The 25,315-nt window shown below is 38.6% G+C and overlaps 1 protein-coding gene across 6 annotated transcripts in view; it reads right to left on the bottom strand.

The window, feature by feature from the left end:
• Window positions 1–25,315, bottom strand: part of ANO10 (anoctamin 10) — a 255,784-nt gene that overhangs the window by 182,346 nt on the left and 48,123 nt on the right. For 5 of the 6 annotated variants that reach the window (XR_006264391.1, XM_043442100.1, XM_043442099.1 and 2 more), the window contains 4 exons: window positions 23,387–23,539; window positions 19,651–19,848; window positions 17,327–17,461; window positions 1,584–1,652 (listed from right to left, as the gene is read on the bottom strand). Coding sequence is in view for 5 of the 6 variants with exons in the window: in XM_043442100.1 (XP_043298035.1) it covers window positions 1,584–1,652; window positions 17,327–17,461; window positions 19,651–19,848; window positions 23,387–23,525 (541 nt within the window). In the remaining variant the exon portion in view is untranslated. Of the gene's footprint in view, window positions 1–1,583; window positions 1,653–17,326; window positions 17,462–19,650; window positions 19,849–23,386; window positions 23,540–25,315 lie in introns of those variants that run through there. The other variant, XM_043442097.1, reaches the window with a different exon arrangement.

Genomic DNA, 25,315 nt, shown 5'->3' with positions numbered 1-25,315 from the left:
AGCTGACTTCAAAATAAACATCCATATTTATTTTAGATAAAAAAGGAACCATTCAAAAAAAAAAAAAAAGGAACCATTCGCTACACATCATTCTGTAATCTTCTCATGGAGTGGTAGTAAATGATGAATATTTCTCAATGCCAATGTAAATAGAACATGAATATCCTTTTACATAGTGTCATAATATTTCCTCCCATGAAGTGCTATAATTGAACTAACCCTCTATTGAAAAATATTTATTTCCTTTTTTGGCTATTATAAATAATGATAAAATTCTTGTAGATATAACTTACCCCACGTGCCTATGATTTCCTTTATATATACTTAGAAGCGCTAGGTCCAAGAGCAGAGCATATGTGTATTAAACTTAGATACATATTACAAAACAGCCTCTAGAAAAATTTTACTCATCTGTCTTCCCACTACAGTGAAAATAAGACAATGTTCAATTCATGCTCACTGATATGGAGTATTTTCAAAACCATTTTTCTTTTCTAATCTGCTAACAAAGGCTTTGGAGAAGGAAATGGCAACCCAGTCCAGTGTTCTTGCCTGGAGAATCCCAGGGACGGAGGAGCCTGATAGGCTGCCGTCTATGGGGTCTCACAGAGTCGGACACGACTGAAGCGACTTAGCAGCAGCAGCAGCAGCAGCAGCAACAAAGGCTTAAGTTCACAGCCAGCAAATACCAAAAAAAAAAAAAAAAAAAAAGACTTCCTGCTTTCAGCAATCATTTGGTATGATTGTAACACTTGTGCACATATCTAGGCGATGAGACAGGCTGGGACCTGGGACCCTTCACAGAAGTGTTTGCACCTGGACAAAAGTCTCTTGCAGCAACAGAATATAAGGGACTAAAAGTTACCTTACACAGGCCAGGTGCAGTTGGAGCAAATTATGCACAGTGAGATTCAAAAAGGCCACAAACCAACTGCCACTTCTGAGGCGCTGAGAGCAGGAGCAGGTACCGCCTGCTTCCATCCCCGCACAGAGCACCACTGAGGCGGTGGGCAGGGCAGGTAAGCCCGCCCTCCATCCTGGCCCACCAATCCGCGCCCGCCCTCTTACCTGACCCCGCCCCCTGCCCCTCACCCCCAGGAGCGAGCAAGGGCGCCTGTTACTGCTTTCCCATGAGCTGCCGCAGGAGGCCCAGTAAAGCCGTGCCTGCATTTCACCTGGCCTCTTATCAATTTCTGTTGAATAAAGAGGCCAAGAACTCAGGTCAGTTACAGAAAGACAAACACATTTAACCGAAGACAATATCCCCCAGTGATAATAAATGAACATGAGGTAATCTTTCACCCATAATTATTTAGACTCTGGGTGGGTGGGTCTTCGGGCCTTTCCAAGGGAATGTGTTCTGCTCATGGAGAACTCAGATGCACTGCCTTGTGCCCTATCTGGGGAGATGGGACTTTTCACACAAGTTCCCAGCAGTCTCTTCCTAAAGACTATGGCCGCTTATAAAATGGAACTCATCAAGAAAGAAAGGCCTGCTGTTTGCATCCATGGATAAGCTCTGAGTTCTTTAAGGTTTATCAGCTCATCTCTACTGAGGGCTGCCTGCTTTATCTCCAATCTACCTTGTTCCCACAGACAAGTGATGAGCATATCAGGCAACAGGCCCCTCCAGGAGGACAGCAAGTCAGTATCTGCAACGTGGAAGAGAAATAGGATTTAAGTTTTCCATGTAGATATACTACATGTAACAAAGAGAGATGGCATCTCAGGACAGAAGTCCTGTTACAAAACCTTCAGTGTAATTTTAAAGAAAACCTAACTTCTTAGAAATGGGGGGAAAAAAGGATAATAAAGAGGAGATATTTGATACTAACAACAGGAAAAATTATCAATATGATCACGAGGGATACTGTCTTTGGTTAAATTTGTTCATCCCAGATATGTGTAGAAGTATTAAAATCATACTGGTCAAATGACTGCTGGAAGCAGGAAGTGTTTTTCTGATTTTGATACTTGCTATTTGTGAATGTAGGCCTTTGTTATCAGGTTAGAAAAAAATAAAACTGATTTTGAAGATACAAGAAAAAGTACGGATCTCAAAAAAAAAAAAAAAAAGGATTCTTAATAGCTGGTTCTCCTTACCTCTCATGCATAAGTTATACACATAAGTTCAAGAAAAGTCTTGAAAAGCCAGGGATGTGATAAAAACCCTCGTTCTCCATGACCGAAAAAGGTGTATGGTTTAAGTTATATCAGCGCTGGTGCTGTCAAATCCATTTTTTAAACATTTTTATTCTAAAGTGTTTCAGAGAATTGTTTTCTTCAGCTAACAGGAGTGAAAGTCAATCACCCACATCAGTTCTCGTTCTTAGCTCTTACTGAGGGATGCACAGCTGTATCTTATTCTTCTATCACTATCCTTTTCAACTACTACATCAAGTTTAACTTTGAACTGACTTATGGCATCTAAATTACTATTTTACTATTTCTAAGCTCTTTTTAAAGAAATGATTCCATTCTGCTATAGAAGACATTCCAGGCCTGCATAAAAAGCCACTTGTAAACCTCTAAAAATAGGGTTGCAAACTAAGGGACTCAGAGAGACCATAAAGCTTCAAGTCCTAAATCACTGGGCGTCACTTCACCACCAATGCCAAAAGCATGGTTCTGGTTTCAGCCTCTAAAAATAGAGGAGGTGTTTTTTTTTTTTTTCTTCAGTCAGTCCTTGGACTTTTCTCTTGTCAGCTAAAAATGTAACTAACTTAAGCCTTACCATCAAAGGAAAATAATGCTGTCTATGCCTATTTAAAGAAAGGAACAATTTAGGACTTCCCTGGAGGTCCAGTGGCTGACTCTATACTCCTAATGCAGGGGGCCCAGGTTCGATCCCTAGTCTCCCTGGTTGGGCAACTAGATCCCACATGCTGCAACTAAGAGTTTGCATACTGCAACAAAGATCCCACGTGCCGAAATCAAGACCCAGTGCAGCCAAACAAATAAAAATAAATATTAAAAAATAGGGGAGGAGCCAAGATGGCAGAGGAATAGGACGGGGAGGCCACTTTCTCTCCTACAAATTCATCAAAAGAATAACTGAACGCAGAGCAAACTTCACAAAACAACTTCTGATCGCTAGCTGAGGTCATCAGGCACCCAGAAAAGCAACCCATTGTCTTCGAAAGGAGTGCTGTATAGTTGGAGAAGTCCTGAGACTACTGGAAGAATAAAACTGAAATCCAGAGCAGGAGACTTAAGCCCAAAACCTGAGAACACCAGAAAACTCCTGGTTACATGGAACTTTAAGTAATAAGAGACCGTCCAAAAGACTCCATACCTACACTGAAACCAACCACCACCCAAGAGCTAGTAAGTTTTAGAGCAAGACATACCACGCAAATTCTCCATCAACGCAGGAACATAGCCCTGAACGTCAACATACAGGCTGCCCAAGGTCACACCTAACACATAGACCCATCTCAAAACTCACTACGGGGCACTCCATTGCTCTCCAGAGAGAAGAAATCAAGTTCCACGCACCAGAACACCGACGCAAGCTTCCCTAACCAGGAAACCTTGACAAGCCAATCGTCCAACCCCACTCACTGGGTAAAACCTCCACAATAAAAAGGAACCACAGACCTCCAGAATACAGAAAGCCCACTCCAGACACAGCAATCTAAACAAGATGAAAAGGCAGAGAAATACCCAACAGGTAAAGGAACATGAAAAATGCCCACCAAGTCAAACAAAAGAGGAGGAGATAGGGAATCTACCTGAAAAAAAATTTAGAATAATGATAATAAAAATGATCCAAAATCTTGAAAACAAAATGGAGTTACAGATAAATAGCCTGGAGACAAAGATTGAGAAGATGCAAGAAATGTTTAATAAAGACCTAGAAGAAATAAAAAAGAGTCAATTAAAAATGAATAATGCAATGAATGAGATCAAAAACACTCTGGAGGGAACCAAGAGTAGAATAATGGAGACAGAAGATAGGATAAGTGAGGTAGAAGATAAAATGGTGGAAATAAATGAAGCAGAGAGGAAAAAAGAAAAAAGGATCAAAAGAAATGAGGACAACCTCAGGGACCTCTGGGACAATGTGAAACGCCCCCAACATTCGAATCATAGGAGTCCCAGAAGAAGAAGACAAAAAGAAAGGCCATGAGAAAATACTCGAGGAGATAATAGCTGAAAACTTCCCTAAAATGGGGAAGGAAATAGCCACCCAAATCCAAGAAACCCAGAGAGTCCCAAACAGGATAAACCCAAGGCAAAACACCCCAAGACACATATTAATCAAATTAACAAAGATCAAACACAAAGAACAAATATTAAAAGCAGCAAGGAGAACAAACAAATAAACACAAAGGGATTCCCATAGGATAAAGCTGATCTATCAATAGAAAACCCTCCAGGCAGAAGGGAATGCAGACATACTGAAAAAGTAAGAAAGAGAATTAACCTACAACCTAGTTACTGTACCCAGCAAGGATCTCATTCAGAATATGAAGGAGAATTCAAAAGCTTTACAGATAAGCAAAAGCTGAGAGAATTCAGCACCACCAAACCAGCTCTTCAACAAATGCTAAAGGATCTTCTCTAGACAGGAAATGCAGAAAGGTTGTATAAACGTGAACCCAAAACAACAAAGTAAAAGGCAACGGGACCACACCTATCAATAATTACCCTAAATGTAAATGGGTTGAATGCCCCAACCAAAAGACAAAGATTGGCTGAATGGATACAAAAACAAGACCCCTATATATGCTGTCTACAAGAGACCCACCTCAAAACAAGAGACACATACAGACTAAAAGTGAATGGCTGGAAAAAAATATTTCATGCAAACGGAGACCAAAAGAAAGCAGGAAGTTCGCCAAGCTCATATCAGATAAAAAGACTTTCAAATAAAGGATGTGAAAGAGACAAAGGACACATACATATTGATCAAAGGATCAATCCAGAAGAAGATATAACAATTATAAAAATATATGCACCCAACATAGGAGCACCGCAATATGTACGGCAAACACTAACGAGTATGAAAGAGGAAATTAATAGTAACACAATAATAGTGGGAGACTTTAATACCCCACTCACAACTATGGATAGATCAACTAAACAGAAAATTAACAAGGAAACACAAACCTTAAATGACACAACGGACCAGCTAGACCTAATTGATATCTATAGGACATTTCACCCCAAAAAAATCAACTTCACCTTTTTCTCAAGTGGACATGGAACCTTCTCCAGAATAGATCACATCCTGGGCCATAAATCTGGTCTTGGAAAATTCAAAAAAATTGAAATCATTCCAGTCATCTTTTCTGACCACAGTGCAGTAAGATTAGATCTCAATTACAGGAAAAAAATTGTTAAAAATTCAAACACATGGAGGCTAAATAGCACGCTTCTGAATAACCAACAAATCATAGAAGAAATCAAAATATGTATAGAAATGAATGAAAATGAAAACACAACAACCCAAAACCTATGGGACACTGTAAAAGCAGTGCTAAGGGGAAGGTTCATAGCATTACAGGCTTACATCAAGAAACAAGAAAAAAGCCAAATAAATAACCTAGCTCTACACCTAATGCAACTAGAGAAGGAAGAAAGAAGAACCCCAGGGTTGCAGAAGGAAAGAAATCTTAAAAATAGGCAGAAATAAATGCAAAAGAAACTAAAGAGACCATAGCAAAAATCAACAAAGCTAAAAGCTGGTTTTTTGAAAAAATAAACAAAATTGACAAACCATTAGCAAGACTCATTAAGAAACAAAGAGAGAAGAACCAAATTAACAAAATTAGAAATGAAAATGGAGAGATCACAACAGACAACACTGAAATACAAAGGATCATAAGAGACTACTACCAGCAGCTCTATGCCAATAAAATGGACAACTTGGAAGAAATGGACAAATTCTTAGAAAAGTATAACTTTCCAAAACTGAACCAGAAAGAAATAGAAGATCTTAACAGACCCATCACAAGCAAGGAAATCAAAACTATACTCAGAAATCTTCCAGCAAACAAAAGCCCAGGACCCAGATGGCTTCACAGCTGAATTCTACCAAAAATTTAGAAAAGGGCTAACACCTATCTTACTCAAATTCTTCCAGAAAATTGCAAAAGGAGGTAAACTTCCAAACTCATTCTATGAGGCCACCATCACCCTAATTCCAAAACCAGACAAAGATGCCACAAAAAAGGAAAACTACAGGCCAATATCACTGATAAACATAGATGCAAAAATCCTTAACAAAATTCTAGCAAACAGAATCCAACAACATATTAAAAAAATCATACACCATGACCAAGTGGGCTTTATCCCAGGAATGCAAGGATTCTTTAATATCCGCAAATCAATCAATGTAATACACCATATTAACAAATTGAAAGATAAAAACCATATGATTATCTCAACAGATGCAGAGAAAGCCTTTGACAAAATTCAACACTCATTTATGATTAAAACTCTCCAAAAAGCAAGAATAGAGGGAACATACCTCAACATAATAAAAGCTATCTATGACAAACCCACAGCAAACATCACCCTCAATGGTGAAAAATTGAAAGCATTTCCCCTGAAATCAGGAACAAGACAAGGGCGCCCACTCTCACCACTACTATTCAACATAGTGTTGGAAGTTTTGGCCACAGCAATCAGAGCAGAAAAAGAAGTAAAAGGAATCCAGATAGGAAAAGAAGAAGTGAAACTCTCACTGTTTGCAGATGACATGATCCTCTACATAGAAAACCCTAAAGACTCTTCCAGAAAATTACTAGAGCTAATCAATGAATATAGTAAAGTTGCAGGATATAAAATTAACACACAGAAATCCCTTGCATTCCTATATACTAACAATGAAAAAACAGAAAGAGAAATTAAAGAAACAATACCATTCACCATTGCAACAAAAAGAATAAAATACTTAGGAGTATATCTACCTAAAGAAACAAAAGACCTATACATAGAAAAACTAAACACTGCATGAAAAAGAAAGAAATCAAAGGGGACACAAACAGATGGAAAAGCATACCGTGTCAATGGATTGGAAGAATTCAATATTGTCCAAAATGGCTAATTTTACCCAAAGCAATCTATAGATTCAATGCAATCCCCTATCAAGCTACCAATGGTATTATTCACAGAACTAGACCAAGATAATTTCACAATTTGTATGGGGAAATACAAAAAAAAACCCTCGAATAGCCAAAGTAATCTTGAGAAAGAAGAATGGAAACTTGGTGGAAATCAACCTGCCTGACTTCAGACTCTACTACAAAGCCACAGTCATCAAGACAGTATGGTACTGGCACAAAGACAGAAATATAGATCAATGGAACAGAATAGAAAGCCCAGAGATAAATCCACGAACCTATGGACACCTTATCTTTGACAAAGGAGGCAAGGATATACAATGGAAAAAAGACAACCTCTTTAACAAGTGGTGCTGGGAAAACTGGTCAACCACTTGTAAAAGAATGAAACTAAAACACTTTCTAACACCATACACAAAAATAAACTCAAAATGGATTAAAGATCTAAATTTAAGACCAGAAACTATAAAACTCCTAGAGGAGAACATAGGCAAAACACTCTCCGACATAAATCACAGCAAGATCCTCTATGACCCACCTCCAGAATATTGGAAATAAAAGCAAAAATAAACAAATGGGACCTAATGAAACTTAAAAGCTTTTGCACAACAAAGGAAACTATAAGTAAGGTGAAAAGACAGCCCTCAGATTGGGAGAAAATAATAGCAAATGAAGAAACAGACAAAGGATTAATCTCAAACATATACAGGCAACTCCTGAAGGTCAATTCCAGAAAAATAAATGACCCAATCAAAAAATGGGCCAAAGAACTAAACAGACATTTCTCCAAAGAAGACATACAGATGGCTAACAAACACATGAAAAGATGCTCAACATCACTCATTATCAGAGAAATGCAAATCAAAACCACAATGAGGTACCATCACACGCCAGTCAGGATGGCTGCTATCCAAAAGTCTACAAGCAATAAATGCTGGAGAGGGTGTGGAGAAAAGGGGACCCTCTTACACTGTTGGTGGGAATGCAAACTAGTACAGCCACTATGGAGAACAGTGTGGAGATTTCTTAAAAAACCGGAAATAGAACTGCCATATGACCCAGCAATCCCACTTCTGGGCATACACACTGAGGAAACCAGATCTGAAAGAGACACGTGCACCCCAATGTTCATCGCAGCACTGTTTATAATAGCCAGGACATGGAAGCAACCTAGATGCCCATCAGCAGATGAATGGATAAGGAAGCTGTGGTACATATACACCATGGAATTTTACTCAGCCGTCAAAAGGAATTCATTTGAACCAGTCTAATGAGATGGATTGAAACTTGGAGCCCCTTATTACAGACGTGAAGTAAGCCAGAAAGGATAAGAACATTACAGCATTACGTAACACATTATATATGGCAATTTAGAAAGATTGGTAACGATTAACCCCTATATGCAAAACAGAAAAAGAGACACAGAAATACAGAACAGACTTTTGAACTCTGTTGGGAGAAGGTGAGGGATGGGATGTTTCAAAGAACAGCATGTATACTATCTATGGTGAAACAGAATCACCAGCCCAGGTGGTATGCATGATGACAAGTTCTCCGCCCTGGTGCACTGGGAAGACCCAGAGAGGGAATCGGGGGAGAGGGAGATTGGAGGGGGGGATCCGGGATGGGGGAATAAGTGGTAAATCTATGGCTGATTCATATCAATGTTGAACAAACCCACCTGGCAAAAAAAAAATTTAAAAATTTAAAAAAAAAAATATCAAACATCAAAAAAAAAAAAAAAAAGAATGAAACTAGAACACTTTCTAACACCATACACAAAAAGAAACTCAAAATGGATTAAAGGTCTAAATGTAAGATCAGAGACTATAAAACTCCTAGAGGAGAACATAGGCAAAACACTCTCCGACATAAATCACAGCAAGATCCTCTATGACCCACCTCCCAGAATATTGGAAATAAAAGCAAAACTAAACAAATGGGACCTAACGAAACTTAAAAGCTTTTGCACAACAAAGGAAACTATAAGTAAGGTGAAAAGACAGCCCTCAGATTGGGAGAAAATAATAGCAAATGAAGAAACAGACAAAGGATTAATCTCAAACATATACAGGCAACTCCTGAAGGTCAATTCCAGAAAAATAAATGACCCAATCAAAAAATGGGCCAAAGAACTAAACAGACATTTCTCCAAAGAAGACATACAGATGGCTAACAAACACATGAAAAGATGCTCAACATCACTCATTATCAGAGAAATGCAAATCAAAACCACAATGAGGTACCATCACACGCCAGTCAGAATGGCTGCTATCCAAAAGTCTACAAGCAATAAATGCTGGAGAGGTGTGGAGAAAAGGGGACCCTCTTACACTGTTGGTGGGAATGGAAACTAGTACAGCCACTATGGAGAACAGTGTGGAGATTTCTTAAAAAACTGGAAATAGAACTGCCATATGACCCAGCAATCCCACTTCTGGGCATACACACTGAGGAAACTAGATCTGAAAGAGGCACGTGCACCCCAATGTTCATCTCAGCACTGTTCATTAATAGCCAGGACATGAAGCAACCTAGATGCCCATCAGCAGACGAATGGATAAGGAAGCTGTGGTACATATACACCATGGAATATTACTCAGCCATTAAAAAGAATTCATTTGAATCAGTTCTAATGAGATGGATGAACTGGAGCCCATTATACAGAGTGAAGTAAGCCAGAAAGATAAAGACCAATACAGTATACTAACACATATATATGGAATTTAGAAAGATGGTAACAATAACCCTATATGCAAAACAGAAAAAGAGACACAGATGTACAGAACAGACTTTTGAACTTCGTGGGAGAAGGTGAGGTGGGATGTTCAAAAGAACAGCATGTATATCTATCTTATGGTGAAACAGATCACCAGCCCAAGTGGGATGCATGAGACAAGTGCTCGGGCCTGGTGCACTGGGAAGACCCAGAGGAATCGGGTGGAGAGGGAGGTGGGAGGGGGGATCGGGATGGGGAATACATGTAACTCCATGGCTGATTCATGTCAATGTATGACAAAACCCACTGAAATGTTGTGAAGTAATTAGCCTCCAACTAGTAAAATAAATAAATAAATAAATAAAATAAATAAAAAATAAAAATAAATATTAAAAAATAAAGAAAGGAACAATTAAAACCCAAGATACCGTTCTTTTAGAATGCTGAATGATCCACTGTCAAGCACTAGGACTATTACTATTACAGATGTTTAAGAATTAGTCACACTAACCATAATCTAATTTAAGGGAGACTGTAACTTGGCTTATACTAGTTAAGTATAGCCAAAGTAAAGTACTTTACTATAAAGTACTTTATTATAAAGTAAAGCCAAATAAAATAATGCAATGACAATACTAACACAGCCTTCAGTTAATGTGACATAAAAGTAAACACAAAAGCCACTCTCACAATTCCTTACAGTGTCTCGGTGAGACAGGGAGGAACAGGTGATGCTGCCTCCAGTCCAGCAGACGGGTGATGAGCACACAGCGCCCACAGGGAGAGGAGGCTGCGCGGGGACACAGGGCCCCTGCCGCCCCTGCTGCTGGCCCCCCTCCCAGGCCCTGCCTGCGTCTAGGGCCCCTCCTGTCTTAACGAGGAATGAACTGCTTCTCAGGGATACCTGTGTTTTCTTTTCTTTTCTTTTTTTTTTTATACCTGTGCTTTCAAAATGCATTTTTATATTCCTGTATTGTTTTCATCCCTGATTAACATAACAACTACAAATATGTATGTGGCAAAACACAGTGTGTATAGAGACATACAGATATATATACAGAGATATATGGTACCATACCCAGCAATACACAAAAACCCACACATCAATGGTTTGTCTTATATGCATGCCTGCTACAGGATATTTACTTGACATTCTATTATTCTCATAAGGCAATAATTTTAGGAGACAGAATATATCTGACCAACTAAACATCTGTATACATAAGATATTCAGAGGTAGTTACTGTAATGTCCTAAAAAAGAATAACAATATAATATTTAAAAACCTCACAAGAGATTGCTATGCCCCATCTATCAAAACATGACAATCATCTGATAAGACATTTTGAGACAGAGCTTTTACCTAAACTGAATAATATCCCTTAGGATAAAGTTAATATATAAGAAAGTCGCCCCTCTCTCAATGCCTCTTTCTAAAGAGTTTTTCACTAGGTTACTTGCATGACTGTTAATTGCTAGGAATCAACAGTCAAAGGCAGTCAGAGAGTCTGGGGAGATCTCAGCTCACACAGAAAACTAGAAAAGGGATGCCCCAAGATGGCCACTGACAACTAAGACACACGTATAACCAGAAACAGAATGTGGACCTCCTGGTAACAAGTGGGGGCAGAAAGACATCCTTGTCCTGTTCTTGTTCATGAGGCCAAATTAAAAACAACAAAGGAAATAAGAACCATAAAGCGAAACCCTACCTTTGATGATAGTAAAACAAACAAACGAACAAACAAAAAAAACTATAAAGTGAAAAGAGAAACTATGAAAAGTGGCCTTAAAAATCAGCCCAGGGTTCTAAGCTAAGAGCAAGCTGGGGCCAAGCAGGCAGGCAGCAGCGTTCTCCTGCACACCGAGGGCTGGGAAACTACTGTCCCCGAACCCAGAATGCAGGCTGAGGGGGTGCTCCCTGCCTGGGACCACAGCCGGGCCAGAGACACATGGCTGGAGGAGGGAGAGAGCTGCCCGCTGGCACGGAGGGATGGATATAGGCAGCACAGCAGCTGTGGTCTTGGTTGGCCAGACAGACGGAGAGGCCAAACCCAGCAACACTCCTCTTAAGAACAGGGCTCCAGGGATTTAACCCTCCCTGGTGGTCCAGTGGTTCAGAATCCCCCTTCTAAGGCAGGGGATGCGGGTTCACTCCCTGGTCCGGGAACGAAGATCCCACACGCTACAGGGCAGCTAAACCCATACACCACAACTGCTGAGGCCAAGCACTGCAACGAAAACATCCTGCGTGATGCAACCAAGACCCAACACAGTCAAATAAATGAAGAAATAAAGAAAAGGGCTCCACCGAGGCTCTAAGATGATTCAAGGAGAACACACTGTCAGGCAGAATCCCAATTCCTGACCACCACAGTTCCTGACTGGAGGCCCCCCAACATCCCCTCTTCCCAATACACACACTTCCTTCGCAAAACAGCTGGTCTGGAAAAAATACGGGTTCATTAAAAAAATAAGCAAATGCCACAAAGAAACTGACATCAAACTATGCAAGAATACTCTAAGAGAAAAGAGGAAAGTCATTTTTTAAAAAGGCAGAGAAGAAACACAGCAAAAAAGTTCCAGCATAGAGCAAAGAAAAATTATGGAATTCTTCAAGGAGTTCATGAAATTAAAGCAAGCCATATCTCTGAATTAAAATGAAGGAAAACCTCTGAGAGCTGAAGGTGGGAGCCTGGAAAAGCAAAATATCAGAAAAATAAAACTATTACAGATACAAAGAAAGTCACAGTAAAAGCTACTGAAAAAGTAAAGACTGAAAGAACAAAGCTGGAAAATGGTCAACACGCCTAAAAAATTACATAAAAGCTTTAAAATATTTCAGAGAATATATGACATATATACAAAGTATATACATTACATACATACGCGCATGCGCACACACACACACACAAATGGCATTCTTAAAGACAAGAACAGAAAATATAACCAAATAACTCTTCAAAGGTAACTGAAGAAAATGTTTTTGAAATCACGGTAATCTTTAATCTGCACAGCAAAAGACGATATGTCCAACAAAACTGCTACAAGATAATTAATATCAAGACACACACAGAAACTGCAAATGCAGACAAAGAGGAATGATAAGTACCTACATTCAAGTTTCTAGACACCTCCCGAAAGTCATACAGGTCAACCAGGAGAGCAGGCAAAAGCATCTGTACCACACGACCAACCCAGAGACAGAGGCATCTACAAGATGCAGTTTACATGGAAGCCAGGCAGTAAAGCATGAACACACTCTTGGTTCCCGAGTGTACACGGGACATTTTCCAAGACAGACCATATGTTAGGCCTCAACAGATTTAAAAAGATATGGATTATAAAAAGTATCCTCTGACCACAGCGGGATGAAGTTGGAAATCAATAACAGAAGGAAAACTGAGGAATTCACAAATGTGTGTAAAGTAAACATCACATTTTGAAACAGCCAGTGGGTCAAGGAAGAAACTACAGAAGAAATTAGGAAATACCTAGAAATGAATGAAAACCAAACACAATATACCGAAACACATGGGACACAGAGAAAGCAAGTCTAACAGCGCAGTTAATAGCAACAAATGCTTATATTTAAAAAACAAGAAAGATCTCAAATAACAACCTAACTTTACTATTAGGGAATCAGAAGAAAAGCAATTTAGACCTAAAACTAGCAGAAGGAAGAAAATAAAAAAGATTGGAGCAGAGATAAATCAAACAGGATAGAACGATAACAGAGTAAATTACAAAAACCAAAAGTCGGTTCTTTGAAAAGATCAACAAAATGGACAAATCTTTAGCTAGATGAACTGAGAAAAACAGACAACATAAATTACTAAAATCAGAGATGAAAATGGGTATGTTACTACTGACTCTAAAGAAATCAAAAAGATTCTAAGAGTATACTATGAAGACCTGTACCCAACAAACTGGCTAGCCTAGATGAAATGGACAAATTCCTGGAAACACAAAACATAGCAAAACTAAATCAGGAAGGAAGAGAAAATGTGAACAGATTTATAATTATAAAGGAGTAACTAAAAAAATCTCATGACAAAGAAAAAACCTGAACTTGATACCTCCACTGGTGAACTTTACCACTATTTAAAGGAAAACTAATATCAATCCTTCTCCAATTTTCCCCAAAAATTTAAGAGGAAGGAACACTACTAACTCACTCTATGAGGCCAGAATTACCCTGACACAAAGTCAGACAAAAGCACTACAAGAAGAGAAAACTGTAGACTAATATCCCTCATGAACAATGATGCAAAAATCCTCAGCAAAATACTAGCAAAGTCAATTCAGCAACATGTTAAAAGGATTATACACTATGACAAGTGGGATTTATCCTGAGAATTCAAGGATAGTTCAATACACTAAAATCAATCTGTGTAATACATCACATTAACAGAATGAAGGGGAGAAAAAAAAAACAAAACAACCACCACCCACATTATGTTGAATGGTGAAAGAATGAAAGTTTTCCTCTAAAATCAGAAATAAGACAAAGATGACCACTTTCATCACTTTTATTCAACATGCTATTGGAAGTTTTAGCCTGAGCAAACAGGCAAGTAAAAGAAATAAAAGACATCAACACTGAAAAGTTAGAAGTAAAACTGTCTCTGTTCATGGATGATATCATCTTATATGTAGAAAACCCTAAAATTTCCACAAAAATACTATCAAAGCCAATAAATGAAGTAAGGAAAGTAGCAGGACACAAAGTCAACACCTGAAAATCAGTTTCATCTCTATACACTAACAAGGAACTATCTGAAAAGGTAATCATGAAAACGATTCTATTTTCAATAACATCACGAAGAATAAAATACTTAGGAATTAACTAAGGAGGTGAAGGGCTTCCCTGGTGGCTAAGATGGTAAAAAATCTGTCTCCAGTGTGGGAGACCCAGGTTGAATCCCTGGGTGAGGAAGATTCCCTGGAGAAGGGAATGGCAACCCACCCCAGTATTCTTGCCTGGAGAATCCCATGGATGGAGGAGCCTGGAAGGCTACAGTCCATGGCATCACAAAGAGTCAGACATGACTGAGCTACTGACACAAAACCACACAACAAGGAGATGAAAGACTTATACAAATAAAGACTATAAAACAATGATGTAAGAAATTAAAACATATATAGAGACATATCCCATATTCATGGGAGTTTATCTTGTTAAAATCTCAATACTATCCAAAGTAATCTACAGATTCAATGCAATTCCTACCAAAATCCCAATGATGTCTTCTGCAAAATTAGAAACACCCATCCTAAAACGCATATCGAATTTCATGGAAACTCAAACAGCCAGAACAATTTTAAAAAAGAAAAACAAAACTTCCTGATGTCAAAACTTACCACAAAGCCATAATAATCAAAACAGTGTCATACTATCGTACAGACAGACTATACAGGCAAAGGAAGAGAATAGAGAGCTCAGAAATGAACCCTCACATATGTGGTCAAATGATTTTTACAAGAGTACCAGGGTGACTCAATGAGTGAAGAATAGTTTTTGACTATGCTAGGAAAACTGGATATCCACATGCAAAACAATTAAGTTGCTTAGCACCATACACAAAAATTAACTCAAAATGGATTAAAAACCTAAACATAAAATCCAAAGCTATAAAGTTCCTAACATAAAACACAGAGAATAAGCTTCAGGACAGTGACTTTGGCAATAAGCTCTTAGATATGAACCAAAGGTACAGGAAAATGTTAAAAATTTTGTGCATCAAAAGACAGTATCACCAAAGTAAACAACGGCAGCCCACAGAATGGGAGAAAACATCATTTGCATATCATATTTGCATAAGGGATTAATATCCAGAATACATAGAGAATGCCTAAAACTCATGATTCAAAAATAGGCAAAGGACATGCACAGACATTTCTCCAAAGAAGACATATACTCAGTATCAACAATCGCTAGGTAAATGCAAGTCAAAAACTACAATGAGATAGCACCTCATACCTGTTAGGATGGCTACTATCAAAATATCAGAACATAATAACTGTTGGCAAGAAAGTGGAGAAACTGCAATGCTGTACACTGTTGGTGGGAATCTGAAATGATACAGTCCCTGTGGAAAACAGGGTGGAAGTACTTCAAAAAAATTAAAAATAGAATTACCATATGATCCAGGAATTCCATTTCTTGTTATATACCAAAAAGACTTGAAAGCAGGATCTCAAAGAAATATGTGTATACCCATGGTCATTATAACCAAAAAGTGGAGGCAACCTAAGCAACCACTGATGAAGGAATGAATAAATAATATGTGGTACATACATACAATGGAGCACTGTGTAATCTTAAATAGAGGGGAATTCTGACATATGCTACAACAAAGATAAACCTTGAGGACATTACACCAAGTGAAATATGCCAGTCACAAAAAGAGAAACACTGTGTGATTTCACTTATTTGAGATACATAGAACAGTTGAAACCATAAAGACAGAAGTAAAGTGGTGGTTGCCAGGTCTTAGAGCAAGACAAGGTGGGAGAGTGATTATTTAGTGGATACAGAGTTTCAGTTTCACAAGACAGAAAGAACTATGGAGATGGACGGTGTTGATGGCTGTAAAACATTATGAATGTATTTAATACCACTGAACTGTACATTTAAAAGTTTTTAAAATGGTCTGTTCTGTATTTCTGTGTAAATCTTCTATGTACTTCAACACTTTTAAAAAAGAGAGAGAAACTTAAGAGATATAATAACAACCAAAAAAATGAGTGATCTATGATTGGATCTTGGTTTAAACAAACTATTTGGTGCAAGTGAGAAAATCTGAATACGCACGGACTCGGGCATCTGTCCTCCTGGATGACACTGACTATTACAAGGAAATCAGACTGGGGACACAAAAACTGGTATGTTTAAAGAATTTCTTAGGCAGCAAAGATGTTCTAGGCCTTGGTATTATCTAGGTTTCAGGAAAATTTGGAATTACATGTCGTAAATACTTTCAGTCTACACACTGGTATTTTCATTCAAATGGAATTACACAAAATCAGAAAGTTACAAACTGCTAATTTGCATTCAGGTATGATGTCCCACTGTGACTCTTCTTAAGTCTTTCTATGTTTGTATCTGTTCATACCCAGTGAGAGGAGAGGAGATGGGAAGAAGGCTCCAGGAAAAGACCATGTGTCTAGTTTTTATTCCTCCACAGATTTTCATTACACTATAATGTCTGGGCATACGGTAAACTTGGCTAATTTTAACTGAGTAATATGCAAATACATTCACACTGAATTTTAAGCTTACTGAATGCTGTGAACCTTGATAAAGAAGAAGTTGAGAACCATAAAGAACAAATAAGTTGATCTAAAGCTACAAAATCATGAAGGTCTAAAGGCAAAATATATAATGGTGAAAAAATAAATTATTGTAAAGTTGTGTAAGTTTTTCATTAAGGGTGGAAAAAGTCATTATAATTTGTTATTTACATATACTAATCAAAATATAATTGCATTAAAATGTATATTCATGAAATTAGTTGATACAATGACTTACATAATGATTTTCCTGGGTACAATTTTGCCTGGGGGTAACCAGGGATCATTTTTTCATCTCTGGCTCGAAGATTTTCAAGTTCATGTTTGATAATGAATTGACGTTCTGCCATGCTGAGGAAATCATCATTATCATCTAAAACAAAACAAAAATTCATAGTTATTTTCTCAGTATTAGCCAAAATAAAATCTAAAATATTCAAATAACCTGGGATTATGAAATAATGGTATAGACAATAAATAATTGCCATAAAGAGTAATCCAAGTAATAAAAAGTAAATAGAACAGGATATTTTATAAGAATAAAAATATTCTGTGATGCCTTCACATAATATAGTTCTTCAATCATTATGCTAGTGATTATATTATATGGTTCAAACAACCAAATGGTAGACACTTGCTTGCCCTCATTTAACTGAAATGAACAGAAAGTAATATATTCTTTAATTTTAACAATATTTTTAATTAGGAATGGATCTGAAGTTTGCCTACATGGCAAATTCTCTTCCAAACTCTCAAGCCCAGGCCAATTTCCTTGTGGAATCCAACATCTCTCACATAAATGAAGAAGAAAGTCTGATAAGAAAATAGTGTCATTTTTTGACAGGTGAATCCCCTCAAATGTGGTGAATTTCACCTCGATCGTTTATTCACCAATATATAAAAATCCAGAGTGACTGAGTCTGAAGAAGTCCAATCGTATCTTCTAACTTTGAAAGGCCTTGGAAGGGACTAGCTAGTTTGGTTCTGAAAGCAACCTCCTACTCTGCTATCATAGCCATCCTGGATTTCGCAGTTCTTTCCAGAAATCTTTCTCTTATGAAACCCCCTTTGAGGCCAGAACAGAAGCAGGATAGGGGATTACAGGATATGAAATCCTACTGTGCTTCTTACTTATATCAACCTAATGAACATCACCATTCTAAGACTTAAAATTATTTTTTTTTTCAGTGGGTTTTGTCATACATTGATATGAATCAGCCATAGAGTTACACGTATTCCCCATCCCGATCCCCCCTCCCACCTCCCTCTCCACCCGATTCCTCTGGGTCTTCCCAGTGCACCAGGCCCGAGCACTTGTCTCATGCATCCCACCTGGGCTGGTGATCTGTTTCACCATAGATAGTATACATGCTGTTCTTTTGAAATATCCCACCCTCACATTCTCCCACATAGTTCAAAAGTCTGTTCTGTATTTCTGTGTCTCTTTTTCTGTTTTGCATACAGGGTTATCGTTACTATCTTTTTTTTTTTTTTTTTTTTCTTTGAAATAATTGATTTATTTAGCTTTTTTTTTTTTTAAGCGTCTTTTAATTTTTTTTATTAGTTGGAGGCTAATTGCTTCACAACATTTCAGTGGGTTTTGTCATACATTGATATGAATCAGCCATAGATTTACATTTATTCCCCATCCCGATCCCCCCTCCCATCTCCCTCTCCACCCGATTCCTCTGGGTCTTCCCAGTGCACCAGGCCGGAGCACTTCTCTCATGCATCCCACCTGGGCTGGTGATCTGTTTCACCATAGATAGTATACATGCTGTTCTTTTGAAATATCCCACCCTCACATTCTCCCACATAGTTCAAAAGTCTGTTCTGTATTTCTGTGTCTCTTTTTCTGTTTTGCATATAGGGTTATCGTTACCATCATTCTAAATTCCATATATATGTGTTAGTATGCTGTAATATTCTTTATCTTTCTGGCTTACTTCACTCTGTACAATGGGCTCCAGTTTCATCCATCTCATTCGAACTGATTCAAATGAATTCTTTTTAATGGCTGAGTAATATTCCATGGTGTATATGTACCACAGCTTTCTTATCCATTCATCTGCTGATGGGCATCTAGGTTGCTTAAGACTTAAAATTATATAGATAAGTGACATACGTCATCTTAGTTTATGTTCATCTATTTAAGAGGTTGAATGGCAACCCACTCCAGTGTTCTTGCCTGGAGAATCCCAGAGACGGTGGAGCCTGGTAGGCTGCCATCTATGGGGTCGCACAGAGTTGGACACGACTGAAGCGACTTAGCAGCATTCCAGAGGTTACAAAGTAAATCTGCAACCCCAAGTCTGATCTTACCTGGTTTGATAAATAAAATTTTATTAGTACATAGCCTCATTCATTCGCTTCTCATGGCTGCAGGCTGCTTTTGCTTGACACTCGTGCTGAATAAGAGTAACTATGAGAGATCATAGTGTCCACACAGCCTAAATATTTACTATCAGGCCCTTTACTGAAAAACTTTGCTGACCCCTCATCTACTCATCAAAGACTTCCTTTTGATAAATTGATTCTGACAGAAACAATCTTGGAACTTACCATCAAAATTTTTGAAGTTGTGTCGGGTTCCATACGTGAAGGCTCTCATGGTGTTATCACTGCACTCTTTTACCAATCCCACTGCTTCTGCCCCCAGCAACAATCGAATCTTGGAGGCACCGACAAGATACAAGTTCTGATTTTCCAGTGTTTCTTTCTCATATTTATTTAACAACGGTCTAAACAACAACTGAGCACCTTTGGAAACAAAAGATGAGCACAATCTTGGAAAGTGATAAACATAAAAGTTTCAAATATGAAAGCCTTTTAAATAAGTATTCTGTTTCTAGTTTGGCAGAAGGCAAATAAATTATATTAACAATTTAAATCCAGCTCCCAAATAAATAATAAATAAAAGTAAGTTGGGGAAGGCAGTTTTTATAGCTTTTTGAAATAAGTGCCAAACCTGGAAAATGTAATAAGTGGCTTGTCAGTTACTCAAATTAGAAGTAGCTATTAGACAAGAATCAAATATTTGTTAGCTCTAAATATAAAACTGCACTAAGTAAAAATATGAAGCAAAAGGATATAGTATAATATAAAAAATACAAAAATTTAAGAAAATTAATTTGAAATAAAATATCCCAATAAAAATGCAACAAATGTAACACAATTATATAAGACTACAACAGATTGTGTGAATGTTAAATACTGAATAATAAACAGTGAAATAATTTTTCAATGATTTTTCCCATAAATATTAATACATTCGATTAGGTTTAAAGATAAGTACATATTGTTATTTGATACTGCATATGTAATTATTTCACTTCAAAGATTGTAGAAAAAGGAATTTTTCCTAATTTCTAATTTCTATCTACATCAGACTTTTTAAGGTGCATTTATATCTTTACTATTTATCCTCTATAAAGTGTTGACAGGAGTTATAAAAATACCAATCAGATGGAACAGGATAATGAGCAGAATTTATATTTTACTTACCCAGGGGGTTAATAAGGTTAACTTGCCATGGCATTATTATTTAGGTACTTTACAAGAGGCGTTAAAGGCTTTAATTAAAAAATAAATAAGAGATATGTTCAATTTAAAGAAAGCACAAATGGCTCTTAAATAGAAAATCCTTAATGTCATCCATATTAAGATAAATGCAAAACACCACCAATATGTTTTCACTTCTCACACTACAAAAATCAAGTTAGATTGAAAAAATAGATGGTGGGGGTGTTAGCCACGAAAGTGCCCCACTCCACCCAGATCTCCCCTCCAAAGAATTTGCTGTGAGAAGCAGAGCTGACTGACAGCCGTCTGTTTGTCCCTCTTTGGCTGCAGCACCCCAACACCTAGGCCGTGGGCTGAACCCCAGGGGACAGTGGAATGAAGCCACTGTGCAACGCTGAGCCTGGCAAACATGTTCTCAGAACCATGCTGTAGTCTGAGGCTTTTCCTATCCAATTCTCCTTCCTTCCCTCTCTCCTTTCACAAGCTTCAGACACGCACCAAAGTCAGAAGGCTATCAGTGTCTAAGCCTGCTCCTTCCTACTTTATCTTTCTACAGATGATCTCCTCTACAAACCTCCTGTGCATTAAATCCCACTTGGCATCTCTTGCTTGGAAGACCCAAATGACACAGTAGGTAAGGTACTCTCAGACACGGCTAGGGGAACAGAAACTGCTGTAACCTTCATGGAGAACCATTAGTGAGAATCTTGTTCTGAAAAACAGCACTCTCTCATCGCAAGCCCCCACCCCTGAAGCAATGACTTTCAACTTGTTCATGTGATTCCTTTAGGATTTGTTTTCATGTCACCAGACAACATGCTTTTAGAGCTATTTTTTTTTTAAACTTTGGCAATTGAGGATTAAACTTTCCAACCCCCCTCCCTCATTTCCACCCACCATTTCCAAAACACCATTCTCACAATATCATTATATCATCCTTTTCATTCCATCAACAGTACTTTTATTATTATGGCTACATACATTATAGTTGAGCCTTACAACATGCTATGATTTTCCTTTCCTACAACTTACCATTTCCCAAAAGTTGGTATTTATCTTGTTTCATAATGTGCTTAGTTTATTATATACTTATCAATTATTCAATCCCCCAAGCTAACTGTTTAAGTCTTCCCTCAGTAGAGGGAAGAGAAAGAGTCTGACAACACCATCTTTTTAGAGATCTTATCTTTCTTTACTCTACCCTCACATCTTGTTCAGAGAAGGCAATAGCACCCCATTCCAATACTCTTGCCTGGAAAATCCCATGGACGGAGGAGCCTGGTAGGCTGCAGTCCATGGGGTCGCTAAGAGTCAGGCACGACTGAGCGACTTCACTTTCACTTTTCACTTGCATGCATTGGAGAAGGAAATGGCAACCCACTCCAGTGTTCTTGCCTGGAGAATCCCAGGGACGGGGGAGCCTGGTGGGCTGCCGTCTACGGGGTCACACAGAGTCGGACACGACTGAAGTGACTTAGCAGCAGCAGCAGCACACCTTGTCGGCAGCTAGGTGAGTTCAGAATACTAGACTGAACCCATTTTCCTTCAGAAATGAAGATATTACTTCACTGCCTTCTAGCCTCCAGTGTTTCTGACCTATTTTCTTTTTTGGAACTTCGTAGTGTCTTCCTGTCCCCAGGATTCTGAAACATTCCAATCATATATGCCAGTTTCAGCCAGTCTGGGCATTGCATGGGCCCATTCAATCTGAAAAAGCATACACCAGTCTTGAGTTTTTCTTTGATGATTTCTTCCTCTCCTTTTTCTCTGCTTTCTTTCTGGAACTCCTTTTATTCAGAGGTATATACCTCCTAGACATTTTTAGGGGGTGTTTTGTGTAGTTTTATGAAGTGTCTGATGAAGGACTAATGCTAAGGCTGAAGCTCCAAAACTTTGGCCACCTGATGTGAAGAGGCGATTCACTGGAAAAGACCTTGATGCTAGAAAAGATTGAGGGCAAGAAGAGAAGGGGATGACAGAGGATGAGATGATTGGATGGCATTACTGACTCGATGGGCACGAGTTTGAGCAGACTTTAGGGAGATAGTGAAGGACAGGGAGGCCTGGCATGCTGCAGTTCACGGGGTCGCCGCGAGTCGGACACAACTCGGCGGCTGAACAACAACAAAGTGTCGCTCGTGTAAAATCCCCTCCATCTCTCACCCAGGTCCAGCCCCCTTTTTGCAAGAGAGCAGAGGGTTAAACTTTGGCTTCTTCCATGAAGTCGTCCCTTACCACCCTGAAAAGCATCACCAAGCGTCACTTCTTCCTTCCCTTTACTTTGATAGCAAGTACACATACGAGACTCATTTTTAAGTATCATGTGCTGTTTTGTAACAGCTTTTTCACTAGCTTTTTTCCTGTTCCTTCGACTTCCTGGATCTAGCACTCAGTCTCCTTACCCTGACAGTAACATCTTTGCTGCAGAGACATGTTTCTGTCCCTCTCAGCACCACAGCCAACACACAAAGATTACTCAAAGATATTCATACATTTGACAAATATTTATTAAGTACCCACTATGCACCAGGTACTGTACACAGGCGCAGAGTTTACACCTGTGAACAAAATCACTCAGGTTGTTTACGATCTAAGAGAGACTTACAATCTAATGTTGATTTAATACCTCCTTTCAAGTCCTAGGTATAGAACAAAGAGCAAAGAAATGAACTTGAATTTTAAAAACAGATCAACCAGAAAACTGTGAAACACATTTGTCAATACAGTTTTATTCAAGTAGGCACGACTAAATCGGAGTAACATTTATTTTACTCACCTCCATCTTTCTTTTTAGTGATGATTCTGTTTTTCAGCCATTCTTTGGTTTCTTCCTTGACATCCTGAGCGAGTTCTATGATGACCAAAGGCGTGAAAGAACTCTCATGAGTATCCAGAGCTGATAAGGTCACTTTCATCTTTGACAAATTTGCTGAAAATAAGAAGTAAACATAGGTTCTCATGGAAAAAAACAAATATAGACTATATCTGTATTTTCTCTTGGTGAAAATTAACCACCATTCACCACAAGTCTGGCTTCTTAGACAAAAGAAATTTTCTCATGATCCAGATGGGCTACATGTCAGGCTCACCCAATGATTCACAGCACCTGTGGGTCCAGACCCTGTACAAAAACAAGGGAACAACACCCTTGTCTGTAAGCAGATCAGAATATGGTGGAGGGGACATTCAGGTAAGCGATGGGGTAACAGTATAAAAGGTACTCTCACAAGAGGCCTGAGAAAGTATTTACAGAGGGTGTGACTGACCTGAACAAGACTTAGAAAGATGAACGAGAGTTTGCCAGATCGACAATGGATGGCATTCCAGGTAGAGGAAATAGAGTGCCCCCTACAAAATAATGATGAAAAATAGCCAAGAGACTCAGAGAAATAGAAGTGATTAGTTATGGCTGGAGCATGAACTATGTTTTAGGGGAGGGAGGATGGGAATGGACTGGTATCTAATGAGGGCTCCTGACTATTACAAAGCAACTGCACCTTGTCAACATACAACAGAAGTCAGCAATTCATTATGAGCAGAGAACTGATACAGGCCAGTTTCATGTTGTGGTATGCAGTCTGTGTCCCCAGCATCAGCTGCCCCTCCCAGGGTCCCTATCTTTCTCAGAGGTATCATCTTTATCTCTGTTACCAAGCCTGAAAACTGTCACAGTCAATCTGGAGACCCTCTGATGGCATCAGTCACTAAGGCCTGATGACCTCCCTCTAAAGTGTTTCTCATGTCAATATCTCTAACTCAGTGATTCTCATCGGGGCAATTTTCAGGCTTTAGACTCCTTTATTCTAACTTTGTACTTAATGGAAGTTTTAATGACTCCAAAGCACAAGTGCAAATCGATTATTGGGTACAATCATAGAAGGGGTGACCAACAACCCAGGGCATCTTTCCTTTCTTTGGGGGAACTCACGGTCTTGCAGCAAGCTGATCAAACAGACCGAGACCGGCCTGGACTCGTAAGCTTTTGCTTTTCACTAACAGAGCATAACTCTTGTTTGGGGCAACACAGGTATTATAAATTAATGCTGGATGCAAATTATACTACAAATACACCAGGAATGCTATTTCCAGGTATCAGCCAAATGAGAGTCAGCATGCTAGGCTGCCAGGTCAAAATAGGAATGAGTTCTCACCTTCAAATAGCTATAGAATGACAAGAGTTAGCAATTAGAGCTATGGGAACTCAGAATACCTCATACACAAAAGTTAATGGTCCAGCAAAAAGGGAAGCATGTTCTATGCAGGGAACAACACGTGTAAAGTCAATGAAGCGAGGGTAAAGTCCTGACCAGAGCAGGGTGATAAAATGTTTGTAAGCTGCAACCATATAAGAAAGTCTGCTGCCATTTACATCTGACTCGACAGTCAGTAAGAAGTCACTGGAGGTTTCTGAGCAGAGGACTGACTATGTGCCAGGGTGATATAAATCCCAACAGGTACATTTAGGGGGCTTTAGTCCTGATATTCCTTCAATTCCTTTGAACCTCTGACATTCCTCGTAACAAAAAAGTTTGGGAAAAGTTAATCTACCAATAGACTGTAGAGGCTTACCATCATCATCTTTTACATGGAAATATCAAATACAACAAACATGCATCATGGGGTTACTATGGGCCAGGTCATGATGGAGTCTAAAGATACAAAAGTAAATAAGGTCAACATCTTACTTTTGAGAAGCGAGGATACA

Source organism: Cervus canadensis, chromosome 22 (assembly GCF_019320065.1).
Source record: "Cervus canadensis isolate Bull #8, Minnesota chromosome 22, ASM1932006v1, whole genome shotgun sequence".
NCBI lineage: Eukaryota > Metazoa > Chordata > Mammalia > Artiodactyla > Cervidae > Cervus > Cervus canadensis.
Note: the sequence above shows the minus strand (reverse complement) of the source record. Positions and strands in the feature narration are given on the sequence as shown.